Genomic DNA, 26,825 nt, shown 5'->3' with positions numbered 1-26,825 from the left:
CATGCTCAAGTGAGTGACCCCACACTCATGCTGGTGAGCCTGCTTTGCTAAAGCTAGCAACCTAAAAGTTTTTTTTTTTTTCCATTTTTCTGAAGCTGGAAACGGAGAGACAGTCAGACAGACTCCCGCATGCGCCCGACCGGGATCCACCCGGCACGCCCACCATGGGGCTACGCTCTGCCCACCAGGGGGCGATGCTCTGCCCATCCTGGGCGTCGCGGTGTTGCGACCAGAGCCACTCTAGCGCCTGAGGCAGAGGCCACAGAGCCATCCCCAGCGCCTGGTCCATCCTTGCTCCAATGGAGCCCCGGCTGCGGAAGGGGAAGAGAGAGACAGAGAGGAAAGCGCGGCGGAGGGGTGGAGAAGCAAATGGGCACTTCCCCTGTGTGCCCTGGCCGGGAATCGAACCCGGGTCCTCCGCACGCTAGGCCGACGCTCTACCGCTGAGCCAACCGGCCAGGGCCGCAACCTAGAAGTTTTGAGCGCGACACCTTAGTGCCCAGGTTGACATTCTGTACACTGTGCTACCACCAGTCAGGTTCCGATTGTGCCTTTTTTTTGGACAGAGTCAGAGAGAACAACAAATAAGGACAGACAGGAAGGGAGAGATGAGAAGCATCAATTCTTCATTGCAGCTCGTTAGTTTTTCAGTGATTGCTATCTCATTATGTGACTTGACTGAGGGACTGAAGCAGAGTGAGTGACCCCTTGCTCAAGCTGGTGATCTCAGGATTTTGAACCTGGGTCTTTTGCGCCCCAGTTTGACGCTCTTATCCACTACGCCACTGCTTGATCAGATTGGATCATACTTTTTTTTTTTTTTTTTTTTTTTTTGTGACAGAGACAGAGAGAGTCAGAGAGAGGGACAGACAGACAGGAAGGGAGAGAGATGAGAAGCATTAATTCTCCGTTGTGGCTCTTTAGTTGTTCATTGATTTTTCCTATCTGCCTTGACTGGGGGGGGGGAATACAGCAGACTGAGTGACCCCTTGCTCGAGCCACCGACCTTGGGCTCAAGCTGGTGAGCCTCGCTCAAATCAGATAAACCTGCGCTTAAGCTGGCTACCTCGGGGTCTCGAACCTGGGTCCTCCATATCTCAGTTTGACGGTCTATCCACTGTAACACCGCCTGGTTGAGCCTGATCGTGCTTCTTAAGGTTCAGTAGGGGAGGTAACATTTTCATAAATTTAGGATGTCAGTCTGGGAGAAGAGTCATGATAGTATTAGAAGCGGTTTTATGAGTATAGAATTAAAGTAGATCACTTAAGACCAGCTAAAATGTAAATGAAAGGAGTTGAAAAATGGAGTCAATAAGGATACTGAAGTCAATTTTAGTGAGAAGCTTAAGAGTCCTTTTTTTTAAAAATTTTTATTTGACAGGCAGAGCAAGGGAGACAGATAGGGACAGACAGACAGGAAGGAGAGAGATGAAAAGTATCAATTCTTCGTTGCAGCACCTTAGTTGTTCATTGACTGCTTTCTTGTGTATGCCTTGGGGGGGGGTGCTCCAGCACAGCGAATGACCCTTGTTGAAGCCAGTGACCATGGAGTCATGTCTATGATTCCACAGTCAAACCTGCGACCCGTACAAAGAAAACTGGATAGAGGGTGACGGAGGAAGATCTCTCTTTGGGTGATGGGTATGCAACAGAACTAAATGACAAGATAACCTGGAAATGTTTTCTTTGAATATATGTACCCTGATTTATTGATGTCACCCCATTAAAATAAAAATTTATTTATAAAAAAAAACAGGCCCTGGCCGGTTGGCTAAGTGGTAGAGCATCAGCCTGGCATGCAAGGGTTTGATTCCCGGCCAGGGCACACAGGAGAAGCGCCCATCTGCTTTTCCACCCCTCCCCCTCTCCTTCCTCTCTGTTTCTCTCTTCCCTTCCCGAAGCGAGGCTCCATTGGAGTAAAGATGGCCCGGGCGCTGGGGATGGCTCCTTGGCCTCTGCACCAGGTGCTAGAGTGGCTCTGGTTGCAACAGAGCGACGCCCCGGAGGGGCAGAGCATCACCCCCTGGTGAGCGTGCTGGGTGGATCCCAGTCAGGCGCATGCGGGAGTCTGTCTGACTGTCTCTCCCCGTTTCCAGCTTCAGAAAAATACAAAAAAAAAAAGACCCTGCGATCTCACACTCAAGCTGGTGAGCCTGTACTCAAGCCAGATGAGTCCGTGCATGCTCAAACTGGCAACCTCCGGTTTTCAACCTGGGTCTTTCACGTTTCAGTACGACGCTCTATCCACTGTGCCACCTGTTGGTCAGGTGAGAAGCATAATGGTCAGGCTGCAAGTTTCAAATGTTTGAATTTTAGCTTCCAGACTTTAAAAATAATGGCTCATACTTACTGTGTATGAAGTCTACTCCAAGTATTTAATCTTCCTAATAACCCTCTGAGATAAGTACTTGCAACTACCTACATTTTACAAATTAGTAACCACGGTAAGAAAAGTTAAGTAAACCTACTCAAGGTCATATTTAAACCTGGGTTGTTTGACTCCAGAGTTTATACTCTTAACCTTTATATTAAACTGCCTCTTTTATATTTTAAAAGTACCATCAGCATGGATGTTTGATAATCAGCAGTAATGTTCTCTTGAGCTGTGATAACAGAATTATAGAGTTTTTTTTGAAGAGGAGGGGTGGTGGGTTCAGGTAATCATTCATGTACTCAGGTTCGTTTTATCAATTTTTTTAAAAAAACCATATACTGGGCCTGACCTGTGGTGGCGCAGTGGATAAAGCGTCGACCTGGAACGCTGAGGTCGCCTGTTCGATACCCTGGGCTTGCCTGGTCAAGGCACATATGGGAGTTGATGCTTCCTGCTCCTCCTCTCTCTCTCTCTCTCTCTCTTTCTCTCTCTTTCCTCTCTGAAAATTGAATAAATAAAATCTTTAAAAAAAAAACACAAAACATATACTGGGCCCTGGCCGGTTGGCTCAGTGGTAGAGCGTCGGCCTGGCGTGCAGGAGTCCTGGGTTCGATTCCTGGCCAGGGCACACAGGAGAAGCGCCCATCTGCTTCTCCACCCCTCCCCCTCTCCTTCCTCTCTGTCTCTCTCTTCCCCTCCCACAGCCGAGGCTCCATTGGAGCAAAGATGGCCCGGGCGCTGAGGATGGCTCTGAGGCCTCTGCCTCAGGCGCTAGTATGGCTCTGGATGCAACAGAGCTACGCCCCAGATGGGCAGAGCATCGCCCCCTGGTGGGCGTGCCAAGTGGATCCTGGTCGGGCGCATGTGGGAGTCTGTCTGACTGCCTCCCCGTTTCCAGCTTCGGAAAAATGCAAACAACAACAACAACAACAAAACCCCCATATACTGTATTTCCTCATGTATAAGAGGCACTTAATTTGGGGGCTCAAAGTTTGGGGGGAAAATGTATTACATAAAGATATTGAACTCAAGTTTTATTTATCATAAAATTCATACAAGTCCTCATCTCTGTCAAAACTCCCATTAGCTTGTCCTCATCTGTGTCTGATGCCTTCATATATTGCTTTGTTCTCAGTTCGATCTATGGCATTTGAAATGCCACACTTCTACACCACTGTATAAAACGCACTGTTTTTAGATCCCAAGTTTTTCCAAAAAATGTGTCTTATACATGGGGAAATATGGTAGGGTGTAGATTTTCAGTGTATGATATATTTAACCAAAAAAACATTTGGCCTGACCAGGAGGTGGCGCAGTGAATAGGTTCGAGACCCCAAGGTTGCCAGCTTGAGCGCAGGCTAGCATCTGGTTTGAGCAAGGCTCACCAGCCTGAGCCCAAGGTCGGTGGTTCGAGCAAGGGGTCACTCAGTGCTGTAGCCCCCCGGTCAAGGCACATATGAGAAATCAATCAATGAACAACTAAAGAGCCTCAACAGAGAATTGATGTTTCTCATATCTCTCCCTTCCTGACTGTCTGTTCCTATCTGTCCTTCTCTCTGACTCTCTCTGTCTCTGCCAGAAAAAAAAGCAAAAAAAACAAACAAAAACATTTAACCATAATGAGTAGTTTAAACTGCAAATGGGTTATAAGATACATACAAGGTTATTTAAATAGAACATCGATATACGGAGTCCTACTGAGACTTATTCAGGCAGTACAATTCGTTTTTAGTTTTAAATATAGCACAGAGAGGAAATGAACCTCTGAGTACACAAAGATTATTAATACTTTTGAGAAGTTGCTGTGTATTGCTGGTTCATTTGACTGATTTTGAATGAAAGATCAACTCTGTGAAGATTATTGTGGTTTAGCAATGCATTTTTAAATTATATGAAGGCGGCCCTGGCCGGTTGGCTCAGTGGTAGAGCGTCGGCCTGGCGTGCGGGGGACCCGGGTTCTATTCCCGGCCAGGGCACACAGGAGAAGCGCCCATTTGCTTCTCCACCCCCACCCTCCTTCCTCTCTGTCTCTCTCTTCCCCTCCCGCAGCCAAGGCTCCATTGGAGCAAAGATGGCCCGGGCTCTGGGGATGGCTCCTTGGCCTCTGCCCCAGGTGCTAGAGTGGCTCTGGTCGCGGCAGAGCGACGCCCCAGAGGGGCAGAGCATCGCCCCTGGTGGGCGTGCCGGGTGGATCCCGGTCGGGCGCATGCGGGAGTCTGTCTGACTGTCTCTCCCCGTTTCCAGCTTCAGAAAAATACAAAAACAAAAACAAAAAAATTATATGAAGGCATATTTACAAAGTCTGAGTGTATAAAAGTTTCTGATACTTTTTATTGGAAGTAATTTAACTTATTAAAGTAAAATTGACAAACCATGTAATATATGATTTAAAGGACTTTATTTTTTCACAAAACATTCCACAAAATCCTGTTTATTCTCCCCGATATTAAAAACAAACATTATCCTCCTTTAAAATAGGCTGTAGCAGAATAACTCCTTCCAGCAGCACAGTATGTTTAATATGAAAAGCATTTCAGGCACATCTCATCATTTGGCCAAACATATGGACCTGTTTTTCATAGGAATACCTATTTTCTTTTTCTGGATTTCCTTATATTGAAGAAGAGTTTATTTAAGCTTCTTTCCCTCTGCTTTCCTAAAAAGAGGAGATTATGTTAGGGTCTCTAATATAATTCTCTGAGTATTTTATGAAAGGACAAAAGATAATATTTTCTCTTTTTTTTTTCTTTTTTGTTGCGACACCTTAGTTGTTGATTGATTGCTTTCTCATATGTGCTCTCATCGTGGGGCTACTACAGCAGACCGAGTGACTCCTTGCTTGAGCCACTGACCTTGGGTAGCTCAAGTTCTAGTGATGAGATTTAAATTTTCATTTGCTAATGATTTAGTTGCCCTGTTATATTGTGGGGCTTCTCAGCTAATGAAAAAGAATTTTTTTCCATTGATTTGAGAGCAAGTAGCAGGAGTGAGGAAGCACCAACTTGTTGGTCCACTTAATTGTTCCATACAGTTGTGCACTCATTGATTGCTTTTCCTCTGTGCCCTGACCAGGACAATACTATATCCACTGCATCACCAACTAGGGCACGCTAATTAGAGCTTAGTTTTTAAAGTTAAAATACAGGGGTTTGAAAGAGGTGATAAAATTAGATAAATATGTATTAACCTTTTGAATTGTTTAGTTAGTAGGTCTTTTTTTACTTGTAGTAGAGACAAAGAGGGACAGATAGGGACAGACAGGAAGGGAGAGAGATGAGAAGAATCAATTCTTCCTTATAAAACCTTAGTTTTTCATTGATTGCTTTCCCATGTGCCTTGACCAGGGGCTCTAGCAGAGCAAGGAATCCCTTTCTCAAGCCAGTGACCTTGGGCTTCAAGCCAGCGACCTTTGGGCTCAAGCCAGTGATCATGGGGTCATGTCTCTGATCACACACTCAAGCCAGCAACCCTGCACTCAAGCTGGTGATCCCATGCTTAATACGGTGACCCTGGGGTTTCAAACCTGAGTACTCTGTGTCCTAGTCCAATGTTCTATCCACTGTGCATCCCCTGGTCAGGTTGTAGGTAAGTCTTTTTTTTTTTTTTTACAGAGACAGAGAATTAGAGAGAGGCATAGATAGGGACAGACAGACAGGAATGGAGAGATGAGAAGCATCAATCATTAGTTTTTCGTTGCACATTGCGACACCTTAGTTGTTCATTGATTGCTTTCTCATATGTGCCTTGACCGCGGGCCTTCAGCAGACCGAGTAATCCCTTGCTCAAGTCAGCAACCTTGATCCAAGCTGGTGAGCTTTTGCTCAAACCAGATGAGCCCATGCTCAAGCTGGCGACCTCAGGGTCTCGAACCTGGGTACTACCCATCCCAGTTTGACGCTCTATCCACTGTACCACGGCCTGGTCAGGCCGTAGGTAATCTTTTAAGTAAAAGTATATGATTAAAATATGGCATTGGCTGGGGCCTGGTCTCAGTGATAGAGCATAGGTTTAGTGTGCAGACATCTTGGGTTCGATTTCTGGTCAGGGCACACAGGAGAAGTGACCATCTGCTTCTCTCCCCTTCCTCTCCCTTTTCTCTCTCTCTGTCTCTCTCTCCCCCTCTCACAGCCAGCTGCCCGATTGGTCCAAACATCAGCCTTGGGCACTGAGGATAGCTTGTTTGGTCCGAGTGTCGACCTCAGGTGCTAAAAATAGCTTCGTTTGATTTGAGCATAGGCCCTAGGTTGGTGTTGTTGGGTCAGTCCCAGTTGGAGCACATGTGGGAGTTCGTCTATCTCCCTTCTCATTTAATATCATAAATATACTGCTCATAAAAATTAGGAGATTCAGCCCTGGCCAGTTGGCTCAGTGGTAGAGCGTTGGCCTGGTGTGCAGAAGTCCCGGGTTCGATTCCTGGCCAGGGCACACAGGAGAGGCGCCCATCTGCTTCTCCACCCCTCACCCTCTCCTTCCTCTCTGTCTCTCTCTTCCCCTCCTGCAGCCAAGGCTCCATTGGAGCAAAGATGGCCCGGGCACTGGGGATGGCTCCTTGGCCTCTGCCCCAGGCGCTAGAGTGGCTCTGGTCGTGGCAGAGTGACGCCCCAGAGGGGCAGAGCATCGCCCCCTGGTGGGCGTGCCGGGTGGATCCCGGTCCGGCGCATGCGGGAGTCTGTCTGACTGTCTCTCCCCGTTTCCAGCTTCAGAGAAATAAAACAAAAAAAAACAAACAAAAAAACACCAAAAAACAAACAAAAAAAAATTAGATTCTTCAAAAATGAGTATGAAGCAATAAAATATCCCCTAATTATTGTGAACAATGTAGTTATTTGTCAATGGTTAAGTACCATAACAAATAACTTTTTAAAAAATTTTTTTAATTTTTTAAGGTATTTTTAAAATTGAATTTATTGGAGTTACATTGATTAATAAAATTATAAAGGATGCAGTTACACATCCTTTATAATTTTGATCCCAAACCAAAATTATTTTTTGGTTTGGGGTCACCGCAACATGAGGAACTGTATTGCGGGGTCACGGCATTAGAAAGGATGTGTAACTGTACATCCTTTATAATTTTATTAATCAATGTAACTCCCAAGGTCACTGACTCGAGCAAGGGGTTACTCAGTCTGCTGAAGGCCCTCAGTCAAGACACATATGAGAAAGCAATCAATGGACAACTAAGGTGTTGCAACACGCAACAAAAAACAAGTATCCCTCCATCATCAACTATTCTCTATCATTCACTTCTTTCTTTTAGCCATTTTAAAGTTTGATTTTAATTATATTTCAGGAATATCTGAGAATTATCTTCAGCACTGTGATCACTTTAATTATAAAGAAACCAAACTAAGAATTTCTGTTGAAAGCAAGAAATGGTAGTTTCTAGGTCAGCGGTTCTAAACCTGTGGGTCGCGACCCCGGTGGGGTCGCCTAAAGCCATCGGAAAATACATAATGCATATCAGGTATTTACATTCCGAATCATAACTGTAGCAAAATTACAGTTATGAAGTAGCCACCAAAATTATTTTTTGCTTTGGGGTCACCGCAACATGAGGAACTGTATTGCGGGGTCACGGCATTAGAAAGGTTGAGAACCGCTGTTCTAGGTCATTTATCCCTTTTTACACATTGTTTCTTAAAATAGTTGAATTTTTCCACACTAAACTATTAAATCTCTCAAAGCAAATGTTCTGAAGCCTCTGTGTTTTTTCCCCGTGAATATAGCTTAATAAAGTTCTCTTTGAGAGAACTTTGCCTCTTACTTGGTTTTCAAATAGCATGTTACTTGGTTCGTGCTATTGTATAGCACAGTGAATTCTCTGCTATAACTTGCTGATGCTTTTAAAAATTGTGTATGTCTCTTGGGAACACCGGAGGGGCCTTTGTGAAGGGTAGAGAAGAGCTTCTCCACAGCCTGTTGTACTGCTTTGCCCTGACCAGTATATTCCTGTCTAGTTCTGATCTGGCGAAAAGTACCTATGTCATGTAGAGAGGTCTAGCGTAGCAGGTATAGCTTAAAAAGTGGCTAACTTGATATTTTGGGGCTGTGTACATATTTTTCTCCTTTTCAATTTATCTCTTCAAAAGCTGAACCTTGATTATTTTCTGCACTTAGCATCACCATCTTTCTTTGCCTGTCAAAGGTTGTAGAAGTCCCTACTCAGTTTCCAGGTTTGTTTTGTCAAAGGTGGAAATTATAAGTATTCTACCACATTTAAACAATTAGGAAATACGAAGGGAAATCAACATGAATCCAGAACCAAGGAGTCCAAAGGTGAGTTCTAGTACTTCATGCCAGATAGCTCAATATTTTATCTCCAACATAAATTTTTTATATATCATTAAGTAAAAGTAATTTGTGATACCAGGAGTCATCAAAGGTTCGAGTAGTAGTTCCTGGTTCTGTCAAGCCTCATGACTAACCTATATACTCTTCTGAAATGAACTCCAGTGTTAATGACCACTGAACATAAGACTTTAAAAAGAGTACACACACACACAAACACACACACACACACACACACACACACACACACACACACACACACAGTCTCTGAGAAGAAAAATCTTTACTAAAATGCTCATTAAGCCTGACCAGGCGGTGGCGCAGTGGATAGAGCATCGGACTGGGATGCCGAGGACCCAGGTTCAAGACCCTGAGGTTGCCAGTTTGAGCGCGGGCTCATCTGGTTTGAGCAAAGCTCACCAGTTGGACCCAAGGTCACTGACTCGAGCAAGGAGTTACTCAGTCTGCTGAAGGCCCTCAGTCAAGGCACATATGAGAAAGCAGTCAATGAACAACTAAGGTGTTGCAACACGCAACAAAAAACTAAGGATTGGCCCTGTCTGGTTGGCTCAGTGGTAGAGCGTAGGCCTGGCGTGCGGGGGGGGGCCTGGGTTCGATTCCCGGCCAGGGCACATAGGAGAGGCGCCCATTTGCTTCTCCACCCCCACCCTCCTTCCTCTCTGTCTCTCTCTTCCCCTCCCGCAGCCAAGGCTCCATTGTAGCAAAGATGGCCCGGGCACTGGGGATGGCTCCTTGGCCTCTGCCCCAGGCGCTAGAGTGCCTCTGGTCGCGGCAGAGCGACGCCCCGGAGGGGCAGAGCATCGCCCCCTGGTGGGCAGAGCATCGCCCCTGGTGGGCGTGCCGGGTGGATCCCGGTCGGGTGTATGCGGGAGTCTGTCTGACTGTCTCTCCCCGTTTCCAGCTTCAGAAAAATACAAAAAACAAAACAAAACAAAACAAAAAAACTGATGCTTCTCATCTCGTCGTTCCTGTCTGTCTGTCCCTGTCTGTCCCTCTTTCTGACTCTCTCTCTCTGAAAAAAAAAGTGCTCATTAAGCAATATTACTATTTCAATTTGAAAACCAGTGGCTTGGAATAAGTCATGCTGAAAAAATATTTTTATTTATTTATTTATTTATTTTAAATTTTATTTTTTTATTTTTTGTATTTTTCTGAAGCTGGAAACGGGGAGAGACAGTCAGACAGACTCCCACATGCGCCCGACCGGGATCAACCCGGCACGCCCACTAGGGGCGATGCTCTGCCCACCAGGGGGCGATGCTCTGCCCATCCTGGGCTTCGCTAAGTTGTGACCAGAGCCACTCTAGCGCCTGAGGCAGAGGCCACAGAGCCATCCCCAGCGCCCGGGCCATCTTTGCTCCAATGGAGCCTTAGCTGCGTGAGGGGAAGAGAGAGACAGAGAAGAAGGAGAGGGTGAGGGGTGGAGAAGCAGATGGGTGCCTCTCCTGTGTGCCCTGGCCGGGAATCGAACCTGGGACTTCTGCACGCCAGGCCGACGCTACCACTGAGCCAACCGACCAGGGCCTAGAAAAAATATTTTTAACCTGACCTGTGGTGGTACAGTGGATAAAGCGTCAACCTGGAATTCTGAGTTTGCCGGTTCGAAAACCTGCACTTGTCTGGTCAAGGCACATATGGGAGTTGATGCTTCCTGCTCCTCCCCCCTTTTTTTTTCTCTCTCTCTCTCCTCTCTAAAATGAATAAATTAAAAAAAAATTTAAAAAAAACTAAACCCCCCGCAAAACAGTATTTTTTTTATTCTTTTTTTTTTTTTTAGAGAGGAGATGGAGAGACAGAGAGAGAGAGAGAGGATAGACAGAGAGAGAGAAGGGGGGGAGGAGCTGGAAGCATCAACTCCCATATGTGCCTTGACCAGGCAAGCCCAGAGTTTCGAACCGGCGACCTCAGCATTTCCAGGTCGACGCTTTATCCACTGTGCCACCACAGGTCAGGCCCAAAACAATATTTTTATAGAATTATTGGAGGGGTCCTGGGAAACTATAGCTAAACTATAGACAATGTTGCAAACTAATCTGTGGGTCACTGTAGAGTATCACAGCTTTGTAGCTGCATGATTGAAATGAAAGTTCATTTCCAAAATAAGTTTTCATTGACTGTTACCTGTTAGTCAAGTATTCATATTGCTGCGGGATCTTTTCTTGTCTTCTGTCCCTTTTCATACTTTTTACTAATCTAAATATGTCTTGCCTTGAAAATTTACAGGTAATTCAAAACTACGAGTTCTTTAGATGTCAGGATTCTAGAAGATACTGTTATGTTAAACTTAATATTGAAAATTTAAATAAAAATAAATGTAAAGTCCTATACTTAGGTTTAAACCTCAATTCTAGAGTTTAATAAATTGGTTTATGTGAGTTTGTATATATAAAAGCCCTGGTCAGAGAGCTCAGTTGGTTAGAGCATAGTCTGGATATGCAAAGGTTGCTGGTTTAGTCCCTGGTCAGGAACATATGGTTTCTGTCTGTCTCTTTCTTTCTCCTTGCCTTTCTCTTAAATCATTAAATAAATTAAAAAAAAAAAAAGCGGTGCGTTTTAGATGATTGGTGTGAATTCTTGACATGTCATGCCCTCCTGCATTAGTACAAATGGATGTTTAGAATGGTGGTATTGGTGGCTAATGGAGATGATTAGGATGGGGAAGGCTCTGGAAGCATGAGAAGAGTAAAGGGAAGTTTAGTGCTCACTTTAGATGAGAGACTTGAGAGTCATTTGCAAATATTTAAAGGACTTTGTATGAAAGTAAGATTAGATTTATTGTATATACTTAAGGGGTAAGGAGGATATAGGATTTCATATTTGGAATATTAAAATGTTAAAATTACGGAAATTTGTTTCCTGTTAGAATGGAATGGAGTGGGCTGTTGTGAGAGCTGTCCAATCTTCCTTTGCTGAGCTTGTGCTGTGATTAGCTTTCTAACTGTCCCGGGACTGTAGAGGGCTGTCCCATTTCAGAGGGACTGTTTGATTTCATAATAATTACCATATTTCCCCATGTGTGATGCTCTCATGTATAAGATGCAACTTAATTTTGTTGCCTGAAATTTGAAAAAAATGTAATACATAAAAGTTATTGAAATCAAGTTTTATTCTTCATAAAATTCATACAACTTTCCTGACCAGATGGAACACAGTGGATAGAGCATTGGACTGGGACGCGGAGGACTGAGGTTCGAAATTCTGATGTCGCCAGCTTGAATGCAGGTTCATCTGGTTTGAGCAAGGCTCACCAGCTTGAACCCAAGGTTGCTGGCTCGAGCAAGGGGTTACTCGGTCAGCTGTAGCCCCCCAGTAAAGGTACATATGAGAAAGCAATCAATGAACAACTAAGGTGCCACAACAAATAATTGATGCTTCTCATCTCTCTCCCTTCCTGTCTGTCCCTCTCTCTGTTTCTCTGTCTGTCACATACAAAAAAAAATTCATACAACTCATCAGTGTCTGATGATGAATCATTGTCTTCAACAGTGAGTGCAAAAACAAGCACGAAAAGCGGGAAATGCAAGTAAAGCAACTACTATCACTGTATAGAACGCACTCAGTTTTTTTTTTGTATTTTTTGTATTTTTTCTGAAGTTAGAAAAGAGGAGGCAGTCAGACAGACTCCCGCATGCGCCCCCCCCTATGTGCCCACCAGGGGGCGATGCGCCGCCCATCTGGGCCATCGCTCTGTTGCATCCAGAGCCACTCTAGCACCTGACGCAGAGGCCATAGAGCCATCCCCAGTGCCTGGGCCATCTTTGCTATAATGGAGCCTTGACTGTGGTAGGGGAAGAGAGAGAGAGAGAGAGGAAGGAGAGGGGGAAGGGTGGAGAAGCAGATGGGCGCCTCTCCTGTGTGCCCTGGCCGGGAATCGAACCCGGGACTCTTGCACGCCAGGCCGACGCTCTACCACTGAGCCAACCGGCCAGGGCCGCACCCAGTTTTTATACCCCAATTTTTTTTGAAAAAGTGTGCATCTTTTACACAAGGAAATACAGTAACCTAGATTAATTAGATTATTGATTTAATAGGGCATTTATTAACTGATTTTATGTTTTAGGGCAGATGCAAAAGTCTGACAGTGACACATTGATTACAAAGATTAAGTGGGTGGAATATTTCCAGGAGGAAATACTGCCAATTTTGCTCCAAAATTTTTTGTTGAGACACTGTATCATTTTATTAACCTTATTGTTGAAGTAGCCAAATGATTTAAAATGATTATTCATACTTTTAAATTACATACACACATACCTTGAGTGGACATATTTCAACTATATAGTCCACAGTATTTTTACATATTTACACACTTTTTTTTTTTTTTGGTATTTCTCTGAAGCTGGAAACGGGGAGAGACAGACAGACTCCCGCATGTGCCGGACCGGGATCCACCCAGCACACCCACCAGGGGGCGATGCTCTGCCCCTCGCTCTGCCGTGACCAGGGCCACTCCAGCGCCTGGGGCAGAGGCCAAGGAGCCATCCCCAGCGCCCGGGCCATCTTTGCTCCAATGGAGCCTCGGCTGCGGGAGGGGAAGAGAGAGACAGAGAGGAAGGAGAGGGGGAGAGTTGGAGAAGCAGATGGATGCTTCTCCTGTGTGCTCTGGCCAGGAATCGAACCCGGGACTTCTACACGCCAGACCGACGCTCCACCACTGAGCCAACCGGCCAGGGCATATTTACACACTCTTGTAACTATCTTTCAGTGTAAGATAGAATATTTTCAAAACTCGATAGATGTCTTTATGCCTCTTCCCACCGAAGCCTTTTATTTGGTAGTTGAGACTTTCAAAGCTATTTTTATTAAATTATTTTTCCCTTTTCACTACTGTTCTTCATTTATTACATCATTTCATGGATTCTGTCTTTTCCTTGGATAGTAAAGTTGTCATAATTTTCTTTAAGAACAAATTTTGCAAATAATGTGTTTATTTTCCTGATGAGCTTAATTTACTGGTGTTCTGTTACTTAAAGCAACACGAGTCAGTATATCAAGAGATAGTATTGTTATTATTACAGTCACAGGCACTGGAACCTGGACGTTAGTCCAGTTTAGCCCTTAGCAGCTGTGTGACACTGAGGGAAGTCACATTACTGTGTCTGTGTCCTCAGCTGTATCATGGGGATTACTAATAGCACTGACCTTACTGAGTTGTTGGGAAAATTAAGTGGGTTAATACATGAGAAACATTGAACTGATGCCTTAAAGAGCATCAGTAATAGCTGTTGTACTTGTGAAAGCCAACTTCAGAGCTGCATCCATACCTCTGCCTATGTCAGGATAAAAGTGGTTGTTTTAGAAGTATGTTTTACTTTTCTCATTTAAATGTTCTTCAGCCATTATCATTAGTTGCTAAAGTAGTAATAACTACTTTTTATTTACAGGAAATCCATACAAATGACCACTTGTTAAAACAAAGTTGTCATGATTTTCTAATATTTTCAGCACTTAGAAATTGGCTTTTTTAAGATTTTTTTTTTCCAGAACTAGAAAGAGAGGATGGGGAGAGGAGAGAGATGAGAAACATCAACTGGTAGTTGCTTTACTTTAGTCGTTATTGCCTCTCATACGTGCCTTGACTAGAGGGTTCAAGCTAAGTCAGTGACCCCTTGCTCAAGCCAGTGACCTTGGGCTCAGGCCAGCAACCTTGGGACTATGTCAATAATTTCATGATTGGCCTTGGCTGGTTTGCTCAGTGGATAGAGAGGTGGCCCACTATGCAGATGTTGTGGGTTTGATTCCCAGTAAGGGCGCACATGAGAAGTAACCATCTGCTTGTCTTCCCTTTTTTCTCTCCAGCTCTCTCAGCCAGTGGCTCGATTGGTTCGAATGTTGGGCCAGGCGCTGAGGATAGCTCTGTTGGTCCAAGTGTCAGCCTCAGGTGCTGAGGACAGCTTGGTTGATTTGAGCATTGACCCAAGTTGGGGTATCCAGGTGGATCCTAGTTGGGGCACATGCAGGAGTCTGTTTATCTCCCCTCCTCTCACGTCAAAAACATTTAATAATAATAATAATTCCACTTTCAACCTGGCAAGCCCATACTCTAGCTGGCGATCTTGGGGTTTCAAACTGGGGTGCTCAGCTTCCCAGGTCGACACTCTGTTCACTGTGCCATCACTAGTCAGATATTAAGCTCTTATGTGGAAACATTTAAATATTCTATTTTTAGCCTGACCTGTGGTGGCACAGAGGATAAAGCATCGACCTGGAATACTGAGGTAACCGGTTCAAAACCTTGGGCTTGCCTGGTTGAGACACATATGGGAGTTGATGTTTCCTGCTCCTTCCCTTCTCTCTCTGTCTCTCTCTCTTATCTAAAATGAATAAAGTCTTAATAAAATAAAATAAAAATAAAGATTCTATTTTAATTGTTAGATAAATCAAATAATCATTGCTTAGTCACTGTGGTCAAGGTACTGTGCTTGGTTCTTTTGCTGATGTAAATTCATAAGATACGACCTTATAGCTTAAACAGCATTTCCAATATTTCCCTAGTCCTTTCATTTCTTTTGATGTTTTGTGATTTGGCCAAGTACCATGGTAAGCACGAATGCAGGATACTCTGAAAATCATCAGTTTTCATAGCTAGTCATTGCTACAGCACACTGGTCACTGATATCCAGGCTCTCTTCAAGACACTGTTTACTTTTCTCTGGGGGAATTATACTGTTTTTTTCCTGTTGATCAAATTTAATTGTAATACTTTCTACCTAGTTTACTAATAAAATGGATGAGTGTGTAGTAGCTCAGGTGCATTGTCAATTCTGTTTTGTCATCGTCGATGAGTAATGTGATTAGCAGTAAGTTAGGCATCTGGGGAAAGGGTGTTCTACATAGTGTTGTTACAGTAGATAAGACTTACATATGGACATCTAATGCCATCTGCGTGGGCCTTGTGAAAACTCTCTGTCCTCATCTCGTCATGGTAGACATCCAACAACAGACTGGCTAGGTGTGACTTGTTCTGTCCCCAAGGAGGACTTTGTTGCAGGATGGGAGCAAAATTCTTACCTCGGATGGAGCAGATACAGGCCCAATTGATGAAGTGATTCCATGAGCAAACAGGCCAATATTAAAGGAGATATTAGGAATTAAAGAGGATTGTAAGTTCAGTTATTTCTGAAAAATCTTGCTGCTTTGCTGAGGTCATATAGTCTCAGTGCCCAGTTTAATGTTCTTTTTGTAGGTCCTGGATGCAATATACTTGAAAGTACATACTTTTTGTAATGGTCAAATCAAATCATTTAGTTTTTAGAAGTTTATGTAAGCCATTTCATTTACATCTTTTTCAATTATATCTGATGTTTTAGAACATTTTTAGTTCTACAGATTTAATGTTTTAATATGTCATGCAGATGTAAATTATTACCAAGATTTTTGGGTAAAAGTAAGATGTTTATTAAGAGAAAAAGTTTTTAAGAGTGTCTGCTAGGCTTTTTATTTGATTTATTAAATTCTAGCAAAGAAATGATGAAATCAGCCCTGGCTGGTTGGCTCAGTGGTAGAGCGTCGGCCTGGCGTGCAGGAGTCCCGGGTTAAATTCCTGGCCAGGGCACACAGGAGAAGTGCCCATATGCTTCTCCACCCCTCTCCTTCTCCTTCCTTTCTGTCTCTCTCTTCCCCTCCCGCAGCCAGGGCTCCATTGGAGCAGGGTTGGCCCAGTTGCTGAGGATGGCTCTGTGGCCTCTGCCTCAGGCGCTGGAATGGCTCTGGTTGCAGCAGAGCGACGCCCCAGATGGGCAGAGCATTGCCCCCTAGTGGGCGTGCCAGGTGGATCTTGGTCGGGCGCATGTGGGAGTCTGTCTGCCTGCCTCCCTGTTTCCAGCTTCAGAAAAATACCAAAAAAAAAAAAAAAAAAAAAAAAAAGAAATGATGAAATCAGCTACCATAAAATATTTAAACTTTCTGAATTAACTGTTTTAACTAGTTTTTTCCTTTATATTTTGGGCCTTTAAAAAATAAAACAGAAGAGAACATTTCTGCCTTCCCACAGTCAGGAAGTGAGATAATGACACAGTTCTGGTGAGGAGCTGTGGAGAGTGGTGCCCATGAGCGGGCAGGCACTGGAAGGATTCCTGTGTGACAGGAGGGTTGGCTTTTAGGAGGTGTGTCAGGACTGACAACATGTAGAGCCATGGTTTTCAACTGCTGGTCTGCCAGAAATGTGGTACTGGTCCACAAAAGAGTTAACCCAGTAATTAAAGACTAATATTCATATAACATCAAGGTGGTTAACTCTTTTGTGGACTGGCACTGGTCTATGGACTGGCAGTTGAAAACCACTGATAGATAAAGCTTAGCACTATTATTGAGATCTAGACAATAAAGGGAGATATTTGTCAAGCTTGATCAGGCGGTTGCCAGTAGATAGAGTGTCGGACTGGGATGTGCAGGACCCAGGTTTGAGACCTCGAGGTCGCCAGCTTGAGTGTGGGCTCATCTGGTTTGAGCAAAGCTCACCAGCTTGGACCCAAGGTCGTTGGCTCGAGCAAGGGGTTACTCGATCTGCTGAAGGCCCACGGTCGAGGCACATATGAGAAAGCAATCAATGAACAACTAAGGTGCCACAACGAAGTGTTTTTCATCTCTCTGTCTCTGTCACAAAATAAATAAACATTATAAAAAATAAAGTTAAAAAAAAGGAGATTTGTCAACATTGTGGTTTTCCTTTATCATTATTTTAGAATCACATTTAAAGTAAACATGTGCATAGATTTACCAGGCAAGAAATCTGCATTTCTTAAAAAAATTAGATTTGCAGAGGAGGTCAAATTTACTTGGAAAGATCAGCCTTCATACTGGATTACTTTTAATACTATAATACAAAATCAGGTGAAAAGAAATAAATCTTCTATAAAATGTGATGTGTGAATATATATCTCCTTTTCCTGTAATCTGTTACTGCCTCATTCATCACATGGACTCAGGGTGACCACAGACTTCTTTTTCCTACTATACATTACACAGATAGTACTTGGTATAATATATATTATCTTTGAATAAGTTCTTATTTTTTTAAAAGTGGCTTTCATTGTTACACTGAAGTTATGATTTTGATGCTTGATTAAGTTGTAATGCCTATCTAACAAGACAAATCAGCTTGTAATATATGCAACACTTTCTGTGCTACAAAGATAGAGGCCACTGGTGATGAAGAAGCTTTCTCTGTCAACCAAACTTTCACACATGTAGGCTCCTAACAAATGATGTGCTTTTGAAGACAGACCTTCATATTTGGGATCTCAGACTAAAGCTCCAAACTTTTTTTTCCCCAGGGACAGAAAGGACACAGTATGTACTTGGGGAAAAGGCATATACTTAAGTTTTTTTTAATGTATTGATTCTGAGAGAGAGAGGAAACATTTATTTGTTCCACTTACTCATGCTGTCACTGGTTGATTCTTGTATGTGCTTGGACTGAAAAATGAAACCACGATAGTCTAACCAACTGAGCTACCTGGCCAGGGCCAAATGGGTAAATACTTCCCCTGTGTCTGATCTGCATCCTTTCACATTAAAATCTTCCAGTTTTATCTTGAAGGTAGGTAATGGGTGATTTTTTTTTTCTTTAGATTTTATAGGGGGTGGGGAGCAAGAAGTATCAACTCATAGTTGCTTTACTTTAGTTGTTTATTTCTTGCTTGCTGTATGAGCCTTGACAGGGCAAGCCCAGGGTTTCAAACTGATGACCTCAGCATTCCAGGTCAATGCTCTGTTCACTACACTACCACAGACCAGAAGGTAATTAGTGAATTTTTTCCAAAATTGTTTGTTTTTTTTTAGAGGAAGGGAGAGAGATGACAAGCATCAACTCATAGTTGCAGCACCATAGTTGTTCATTGATTGCTTCTCATATGTGCCTTGACCGGGGGCTCCAGCTGAGCCAGTGACCCCTTGCTCAAGCCAGTGAGTGACCTTTGGGCTCAAGCCAGCGATCATGGGATCATGTCTGTGATCCCACACTCAAGCCGGCGACCTTAGGGTTTTGAACCTTGGTCCTTCTGCATCCCAGGCTGATTATCCACTACACTGCTGCCTGGTCAGACTCCCAAGGTATTTTAAAAGCTGATTTTATAGTTGATAATTAAAAAGATATTTCTGCCTTTTATTTGGTGGAGACAGGGTTTTTTTTTTTAATTGTTCCCCTCAGGTTCATCAAGACTTCTAGTTCTTTTTTACATTTTTAAAAGAATTTATTGATTTTAGAGAGAGAGGAAAGGCAAGAGAGACAGAATCATCACTCTATTTCTGTATGTACCCTGACTGGGGAATCAGCTTGGCCAGATAGACTTTTTTTGGGTTTTTTTGTATTTGTATTTTTTTGTATTTTTCTGAAGCTGGAATCCGGGAGAGACAGTCAGACAGACTCCCGCATGCGCCCGACCGGGATCCACCCGGCACGCCCACCAGGGGGCGAAGCTCTGCCCACCAGGGGGCGATGCTCTGCCCCTCCGGGGTGTCGCTCTGCCGCGACCAGAGCCACTCTAGCGCCTGGGGCAGAGGCCAAGGAGCCATCCCCAGCGCCCGGCCGTCTTTGCTCCAATGGAGCCTTGGCTGCGGGAGGGGAAGAGAGAGACAGAGAGGAAGGAAAGGGGGAGGGGTGGAGAAGCAAATGGGCGCTTCTCCTATGTGCCCTGGCCGGGAATTGAACCTGGGTCCCCCGCACGCCAGGCCGACGCTCTACCGCTGAGCCAACCGGCCTGGGCCTTTTTTGTTTTTTTTTAAGAGTAACTTAATAACTTCAACGTACAAAGTATATTCTGAAGCAATTATATTAAATGTAAAGAAATTGATCCTTTACCAGACCAAAATAACCCACAGGCCATAAGGTTGCTTTCACTTTTTTGTTTTCTTTGTTTAAACAAATGTGCACCATGATGGTTCAACAGGTAAGGCAAATACCATGATTATGAATGCTGCAGTTTGCAATATACCACATCTAGAACCCAGAAAAGGTGAACTAGATAAAAGCGGTAGTCATTCTTTTTTTTTTTTTTTATTTTATTATTTTTTATTTTTTTATTTTTTCTGAAGCTGGAAACGGGGAGAGACAGTCAGACAGACTCCTGCATGCGCCCGACCGGGATCCACCCGGCATGCCCACCAGGGGCGACGCTCTGCCCACCAGGGGGCATCGCTCTGCCGCGACCAGAGCCACTCTAGCGCCTGGGGCAGAGGCCAAGGAGCCATCCCCAGCGCCCAGGCCATCTTTGCTCCAATGGAGCCTTGGCTGCGGGAGGGGAAGAGAGAGACAGAGAGGAAGGAGAGGGGGGTGGAGAAGCAGATGGGCGCTTCTCCTATGTGCTCTGGCCGGGAATCGAACCCGGGTCCCCCACACGCCAGGCCGACGCTCTACCGCTGAGCCAACCGGCCAGGGCCTGTGGTAGTCATTCTAATTAAACAATCAGGACAAGTTTGTTTGCAGCATCAGAACTGTTGATTTAAGTTTCTTTTCTTGTGATGATCAGAGGTCCCACGTTGTCTCTAGTTCCTCTGTTGTGGTTTGTGGAGCTCCGTCACAGAATGGGGAGTGTTTGGACCTCCAACAATGGCAGTGCACAGCTTCATCTCCCACATTCTCCGTGTCAAACGCATGTACAACCTTGGGATTGTCTTTCTGAATTTGAAGGTTTACCATAGATTTGTGCGATGCTCTTTAACATAAAATCTTTTGTAAACTAGATAACCAATTGCGGCTGTCCCAGTATTAATAGTAACTGCTGCGATCCATTCAATTTTTATGCTGGAAGTCAGACTCATGGTTCTGTTGCTTGTAAGGCATGTGCACAGGACACTGAACAGAAACGGGCTAGTCCTGACAGACCCAGATAGACTTCTTTTTATGCCTTAACAAGTTTCACCATGGTTGTCAGTAATGCTTTTTACTTTGAACTTTTCCACATATTTTAGGCACAATCTTGACATTAAATGAGAAGTGGAAGAAACTTTATACCAAAACTATCCAAAGCTGCCCTCTACATGCATTTTGAGAGATTAGTCATGTTGTTATCCTAAACATTCAATCTTTTTTTTTTTTTTTTGTATTTTTCTGAAGCTGGAAATGGGGAGAGACAGTCAGACAGACTCCCGCATGCGCCCGACCGGGATCCACCTGGCACACCCATCAGGGGGGGTGCTCTGCCCATCAGGGGGCGATACTCTGCCCCTCCGGGGCGTCGCTCTGCTGCGACCAGAGCTACTCTAGCGCCTGGGGCAGAGGCCAAGGAGCCATCCCCAGCGCCCGGGCCATTTTTGCTCCAATGGAGCCTTGGCTGCCGGAGGGGAAGAGAGAGACAGGAAGGGGGGGGGGGGTGGAGAAGCAAATGGGCGCTTCTCCTATGTGCCCTGGCTGGGAATCGAACCCGGGTCCCCCACACGCCAGGCCGACACTCTACCGCTGAGCCAACCGGCCAGGGCCTAAACATTCAATCTTTATTCTATTTCATAATTAGCATTCACAAGTGTCAGTGCTTTTCAGTCAAAGACAACCAGGAACACACATATAGCTGGAGAATTTCAATTTATTACTTGCTGCAGGAAAGTCAGAGATCATAGGCAGCCCTGGAGTGTCTCAGTAAGAGGGTGTTCAATAAAGATTGTATGACAGGATTTGGCTTTGGTTAATATGGTGGAAGGTACAAGGAAGTAAGAGCTGTCAGTAATTTAGCATAAAGGTAGTGTTTGGTATTGAGTTGTGTTGTGACCTTGATTTTGTCTTCTGTAGGTTTCAGCGACTGAATTTGCTGTTTAGTGAGATTCTCCAGTACGATAACAAAATGTAAGAGTGTAGCTGTACATGTCAGATCAGTTTTGTCATAATGTCGAGGCTTACCTCTGAGCATCAAATTAGTTTTCAGAGGTCAAGGGCTAGCTTTTTTTTCTTTTTCTTTTTTTTAAGCATTTCAATCCAACTGGTTTTTCCACTATGAAGGAACCAGCTGGGTAGGTGAAGATTTAGTAGTAATGACATATCAGGTATGCTGCTGGGACAGTTTGCAGCAATACTGACAGTTATGTTTTTATAAAATGGTGATTGGGAAGCATGCCACACATAGCAGTTTCCAGCTGACTAGGTGTGGTTAGTGGATAAAATGTGAACATGTTATTTTTAAGAAATAAGAGACAGAGAGGGACAGACAGGAAGAGAGAGATGAGAAGCATCAATTCTCCATGTTGCACCTTAGTTGTTCATTGATTGCTTTCTCATACATGCCTTGACTGGGGGCTCCAGCTGAGCCAGTGACCCCTTGCTGAAGCCAGCAACCTTGGGCTCAAGCTGGTGATGATGAGATCTTGTCTATGATCCCATGCTCAAGCCAGTGACCTCAGGGTTTGGAACCTGGGTCTGATGCTCTATCCACTGCACCACCGGCTGGGCAGGCCTGCATTATTGTATTATAGTTCAGAGAATAGTATCTATGATTAATGAAATAGTTTCGTGACTTAAAAAATGGTAACTTTTTAAAATAAGATATTTTTGGAGCATCTGCTCATGCCAGTCTGGAGACACCTGTAAAATATGAAGGTCTTCAGAACAAAGTTTGTCTCTTAGTAAACTGCAAGATAGGGTTTTCTATTGTATCTCCACTTTGAATAATAAATTGTGGGCATTCTCATTAATACTGAATATACTTAATACTTTTTTATCATTTGGTTAAGCTTTAAAACTAGAAAAGTTGGATTCATAGTTAAGACTTAACCTGCGTACTTTTTAAAAGTTAGTGCATTTTGGATAATGTCCCGTGGAATGGGAATTCAAAATGTCCAGCTCTATTAGACAAGACGCATTGTCAACAAACCCTCTCTTTATACAGTACTGGTTCTGCCATTGGTCTGTAGAACTTTCATATAGAAATAAATGTTAGCATGTTTTGTTGTTTAAGTCTTCACAGGTTCATGATAGCTTTGAACGTTTTTGAGAAGCTTGAAAACCTTTAAGAAGGATGTAGATTGCATAGATTTATATATATATTGGTGCTTTTAGTGGAGCAGCAGTAGCATTAGAATATTGTTGATTTGGACCAAACTATGAATGATAATTTTCAGAATAGTTTTTCTCTTAAAGACCATTTTACACAGAAATACGTGTTCATGTTACATTTTAAACACTCTGTCATTTAGATTTTATTTTTATTTTTTATTATTATTTTTTTTTCATTTTTCTGAAGCTGGAAACAGGGAGAGACAGTCAGACAGACTCCTGCATGCGCCTGACCGGGATCCACCCGGCACACCCACCATGGGGCGACGCTCTGCCCACCAGGGGGCGATGCTCTGCCCATCCTGGGCGTCGCCATGTTGCGACCAGAGCCACTCTAGCGCCTGGGGCAGAGGCCACAGAGCCATCCCCAGCGCCCGGGCCATCTTGGCTCCAATGGAGCCTTGGTTGTGGGAGGGGAAGAGAGAGACAGAGAGGAAAGCGCGGCGGAGGGGTGGAGAAGCAAATGGGCACTTCTCCTGTGTGCCCTGGCTGGGAATTGAACCTGGGTCCTCTGCACGCTAGGCCGACGCTCTACCGCTGAGCCAACCGGCCAGGGCTTAGATTTTATTTACTGAGTACCGCATATATATATTTACATGGAAAAGGCATTCCAAAGTTACCACAGTTTTCAAGATTGGTAGGGAACTTACTATAACCATTTTTATCTGTGACTAAATTATGTGTGAATGCCAGAATGTATCTTCGTGTAATTTAGGCACGTAGGTTTTGGGTATATTCTCTTGGTTCAAGTGCCTGGATAAGGTTTCGTACTGTGAACCTAAATCTCTGGGCCACAGTCCACTTTTATACACACCACAGAATTCACTCTTATTATTTACTATAACCACTGGATTTTTATTTATGTCGTCTTTATAACTTTCCACTCACCGGAAGGATTTATGGAGAATAGTACAGTTTATTATGTCTTTTCAGAGTCAATGACTGTAAGTATGTAATATGTAACTTTTTTCTATAAAAAGGGCTAAGTATATTATGGTTTGTGTATTGTTACCTTTAAATTTTAATGATAATGGAATAGTGTAATTTCTGTTACAATGGTTAAATGACTATGAAGAAGACATTATTACTATTACTGAACCTTTTCTCTAGCTGTTCCAAAATTCTAGGTACAGTCATAGTTTCTACTTTACTTGGGTTTGTTTATCTTCTGGGCTGCTTGAAACATTACTCATTTACAAGTCAGCTGGTTTGGCTCTGAATCCCAGTTCTGCCACTAGCCAAGTCAGTCTTTCCCAGTTTGTGTTTCCTTCTCTGTAACATAGGGCTGATGGTACCTACTTCGCAGGGTTGTTGTGAGGGTTCCAGGAGTGCACAGAAGAAGGCACTGCTCATGTTGCCGGCATGAAGCCCAGTCTGTAATCCTTGCAAGGAAAGATGCTCAAAAGCATGGAGGGTGTAGAGAAAGTATCATATTTAAGTTGACTTATGAGGAGGTTGGCAGTGATTAGGAATGGTATAAAGGGTTTACTTAAGAGGAGCTTATTTACTAGAGTAAGAGTTAGAATGAGGCCTGACCTGTGGTGGCACAGTAGATAAAACATTGACCTGGAACACTGGTCGCCGGTTCAAAACCCTGGGCTTACCAGGTCAAGGCACATATGGGAGCTGATGCTTCCTGCTCCTCCCCCCTTATGTCTCCTCTCTCTCTTTCTCTCTCCCTCTCTCTCTCGCTCTCCTCTCAAATGAATAAATAAAATCTTAAAATAAATGTATTTTTTAAAAAAAGCGTCAACCTGGAATGCTGAGGCCACCAGTTTGAAACCTTGAGCTTGCCTGGTCAGGGCACATGTGGGAGTTGATGCTTCCTGCTCCTCTCCTCCTTCTCTCTCTCTCTCTCTCTCTCTCTCTCTCTTTCTCTCTCCCTCTCTCTCTCTTCTCACTAAAGTAAATAAATTTTTTTTTAAAACTGTGATGGGGCATTTAGATATAATTATCTTATTTCCAGTAGTGATTCTTAGATTTAGGATAAAACCTAAGAATAAATTTAATTGTATTATAAGCCACATTTAAATAAATAACATTAATGGAACTATGACTTATTTTTAAGTCCTCATACTTCTACACTTCCCCTGTCATCTCAGAACCACAGTATACCTTGAGGCAATACGTCACTCTCCCCATTTCCTATGCACTGCTCCCAGACTACTGTTCCTTTCCTTTGTTCGGTTGCTTGCTTCTTTGTTTTTGAATAGGTAATATATTTGAATCTTTCCTGAGAACTGCTGGCTGTTTTTTTGTCTGTTTTTTGTTTTTAATTCTAGTCAGGTAAATTTTTATCTGATGTGTGTAAGATATACTGAAGAACTCTAAATTTACAGCAGAATTTTCTTCTAATTGCTACTTTTACTAGGTTTACGATAACTTGAAAAAATATAAAGGCTTACAAAATGATACATGTTGTGTGGATTGTTGATTTGACATTTTAATAGACATTTTAAGTTAGATAAAAATTAAATAATTCACTGTAAGAGAGATTTCTATAATTAACACTGTGGGCACATTGTAAGTCTTTATGTGTTCTGTTTTTCTTTATTTTTTGTCTCCTTTTATTGTTGCCTTTTCTGAAAATGAGTAGTGTAAAAACAACAGTCTTTGAGCACAGTTCAGGTTGAGACGTCTTCACTCTGCCACATTATTTTGATTTTGTGTCTAGCGTGATGGCTGAAGATGAGAACTAAAGACCAGAGACTGGGGGGGACTTCATGGCCCTGCACACCTGATATCACACCACTACCACAGAGCACAGTCTGCAGCCTTGCTGTGGACACCGGCTAAACAGCATTCTTGCCCTGGGGAACATTGAGGACATAAATTAGTGATTTGTGTGTGGTTTACTGACAAAGAAATGTGTAAGCTGTGGTCTTACACATACACAAGTGTGTTCTTCAAATATAACCATGAGACGAAACCTACTCTCAGTACGTATCCTTTAAGAAGTGTTTATGCTACTTAAAATGGATTTAGTTTGGTCTTTCTACATCTTGTCACTAGGAAGGTAACATGATAAATAACAAAGCAGGCTGACCGCATTATCAGCTAATGATCTATATGGAGATATCACTTACACCTTGGCTTCACTAGCAGCATCATTCCCTAACCAACCAAGCTGAAGACCAAATGCAACATTTAGATGCATTTTTTCATCAGATGTATTGTGTGTATTGCATCGAAGTAAGATTTGGAGAGAGTGGTAAGGTTTGGACTCTCACATTTCTACTGTATGCCATTTGGGAGGCTGAGCTCTATGGTGCGTTCCAGGGGAACGGAGGGGTGGAAAGGTAAGGAAAGAATCGGGTGGGATTAATGTTGAAGCTGTTCTCTGAAGAATTTTTTACTTTTTACAAAGGTAATCATAAAAAGTTCAAACAATTACACGTAAAAAGTCAGCATCTTTTTCACTTTTTCAGTCTCACATTTAGAGGTCGTATAATTCTGTTAATAGTTTGGTGTGTATGTTTCTACAGTTCTTGTGCATAAAAAAATGAAAAACTACATGAAATGGGATTATACTACATATATTCTTTTGTTGTTTACTTCTGTAATGACACAGTGTATAACGGTCATCTTTCCATACCATCTACTACCCCAGTCTTAAGATATTTAGGATTTGCAAGAGGTTTTTGCTAAAACACAGTTGTACACTTTATAGTTGTTCCACTCATTTACATTTTCCTTTAGGATAATCTTCAAACAGTAAACCTGGTGGATCAAAGAGTATGAACATTTAAACTGTTGGAAGATCTGTGTTCTGAGTTATCCTCATCGTCTGGAGTCATTAGCGATAACGTGTAAGGATATTGTGTGGTCTAGCCAAAAATTCTAGCAGTAACAATTTTAGGAAATTTCCACCATTTCAAAATGTAACATTTTTAAAAATTATGAATAATATGCATACATAGTAAAAATCTTTCTCTAACACCATAAATCAATAGAACTCAAAATGTAAAAATGTGCTCTTTTACCATTCCCCAGAGATAATCTTTTTATACAATTAAACTAATTTAAAACAATTTATTTCTGTGACTACCATTGGAATTTAAAATAATATGCTTACATTTCTTGGTATGTCTGTTTGACACAGTGTCTCTTTTACTTCCTGTCATGAAGGTTGAGGAATTTTTACATACCTATACCACC

At 43.1% G+C, this 26,825-nt stretch overlaps 1 protein-coding gene and 1 pseudogene across 7 annotated transcripts in view; one reads left to right on the top strand and one right to left on the bottom strand.

Annotated features, from left to right (window-relative positions):
* The window catches only part of WDR33 (WD repeat domain 33), a 135,672-nt gene that overhangs the window by 53,644 nt on the left and 55,203 nt on the right, over positions 1 to 26,825 (top strand). The window contains exon 8 of one of the 7 annotated variants that reach the window (XM_066345939.1): positions 26,367 to 26,666. The exons of 4 other annotated variants lie outside the window; for them this stretch is intronic. In XM_066345939.1, the coding sequence (XP_066202036.1) occupies positions 26,367 to 26,371 (5 nt within the window). In that variant the 3' untranslated portion in view covers positions 26,372 to 26,666. Of the gene's footprint in view, positions 1 to 13,025; positions 13,191 to 14,485; positions 15,431 to 26,366; positions 26,667 to 26,825 lie in introns of those variants that run through there. 2 more of the 7 variants (XM_066345935.1, XM_066345934.1) reach the window with 2 other exon arrangements.
* Positions 20,128 to 20,460, bottom strand: LOC136378928 (CDGSH iron-sulfur domain-containing protein 1 pseudogene; annotated as a pseudogene).

Source organism: Saccopteryx leptura, chromosome 7 (genome assembly GCF_036850995.1).
Source record: "Saccopteryx leptura isolate mSacLep1 chromosome 7, mSacLep1_pri_phased_curated, whole genome shotgun sequence".
Taxonomy (NCBI): domain Eukaryota; kingdom Metazoa; phylum Chordata; class Mammalia; order Chiroptera; family Emballonuridae; genus Saccopteryx; species Saccopteryx leptura.
Note: the sequence above shows the minus strand (reverse complement) of the source record. Positions and strands in the feature narration are given on the sequence as shown.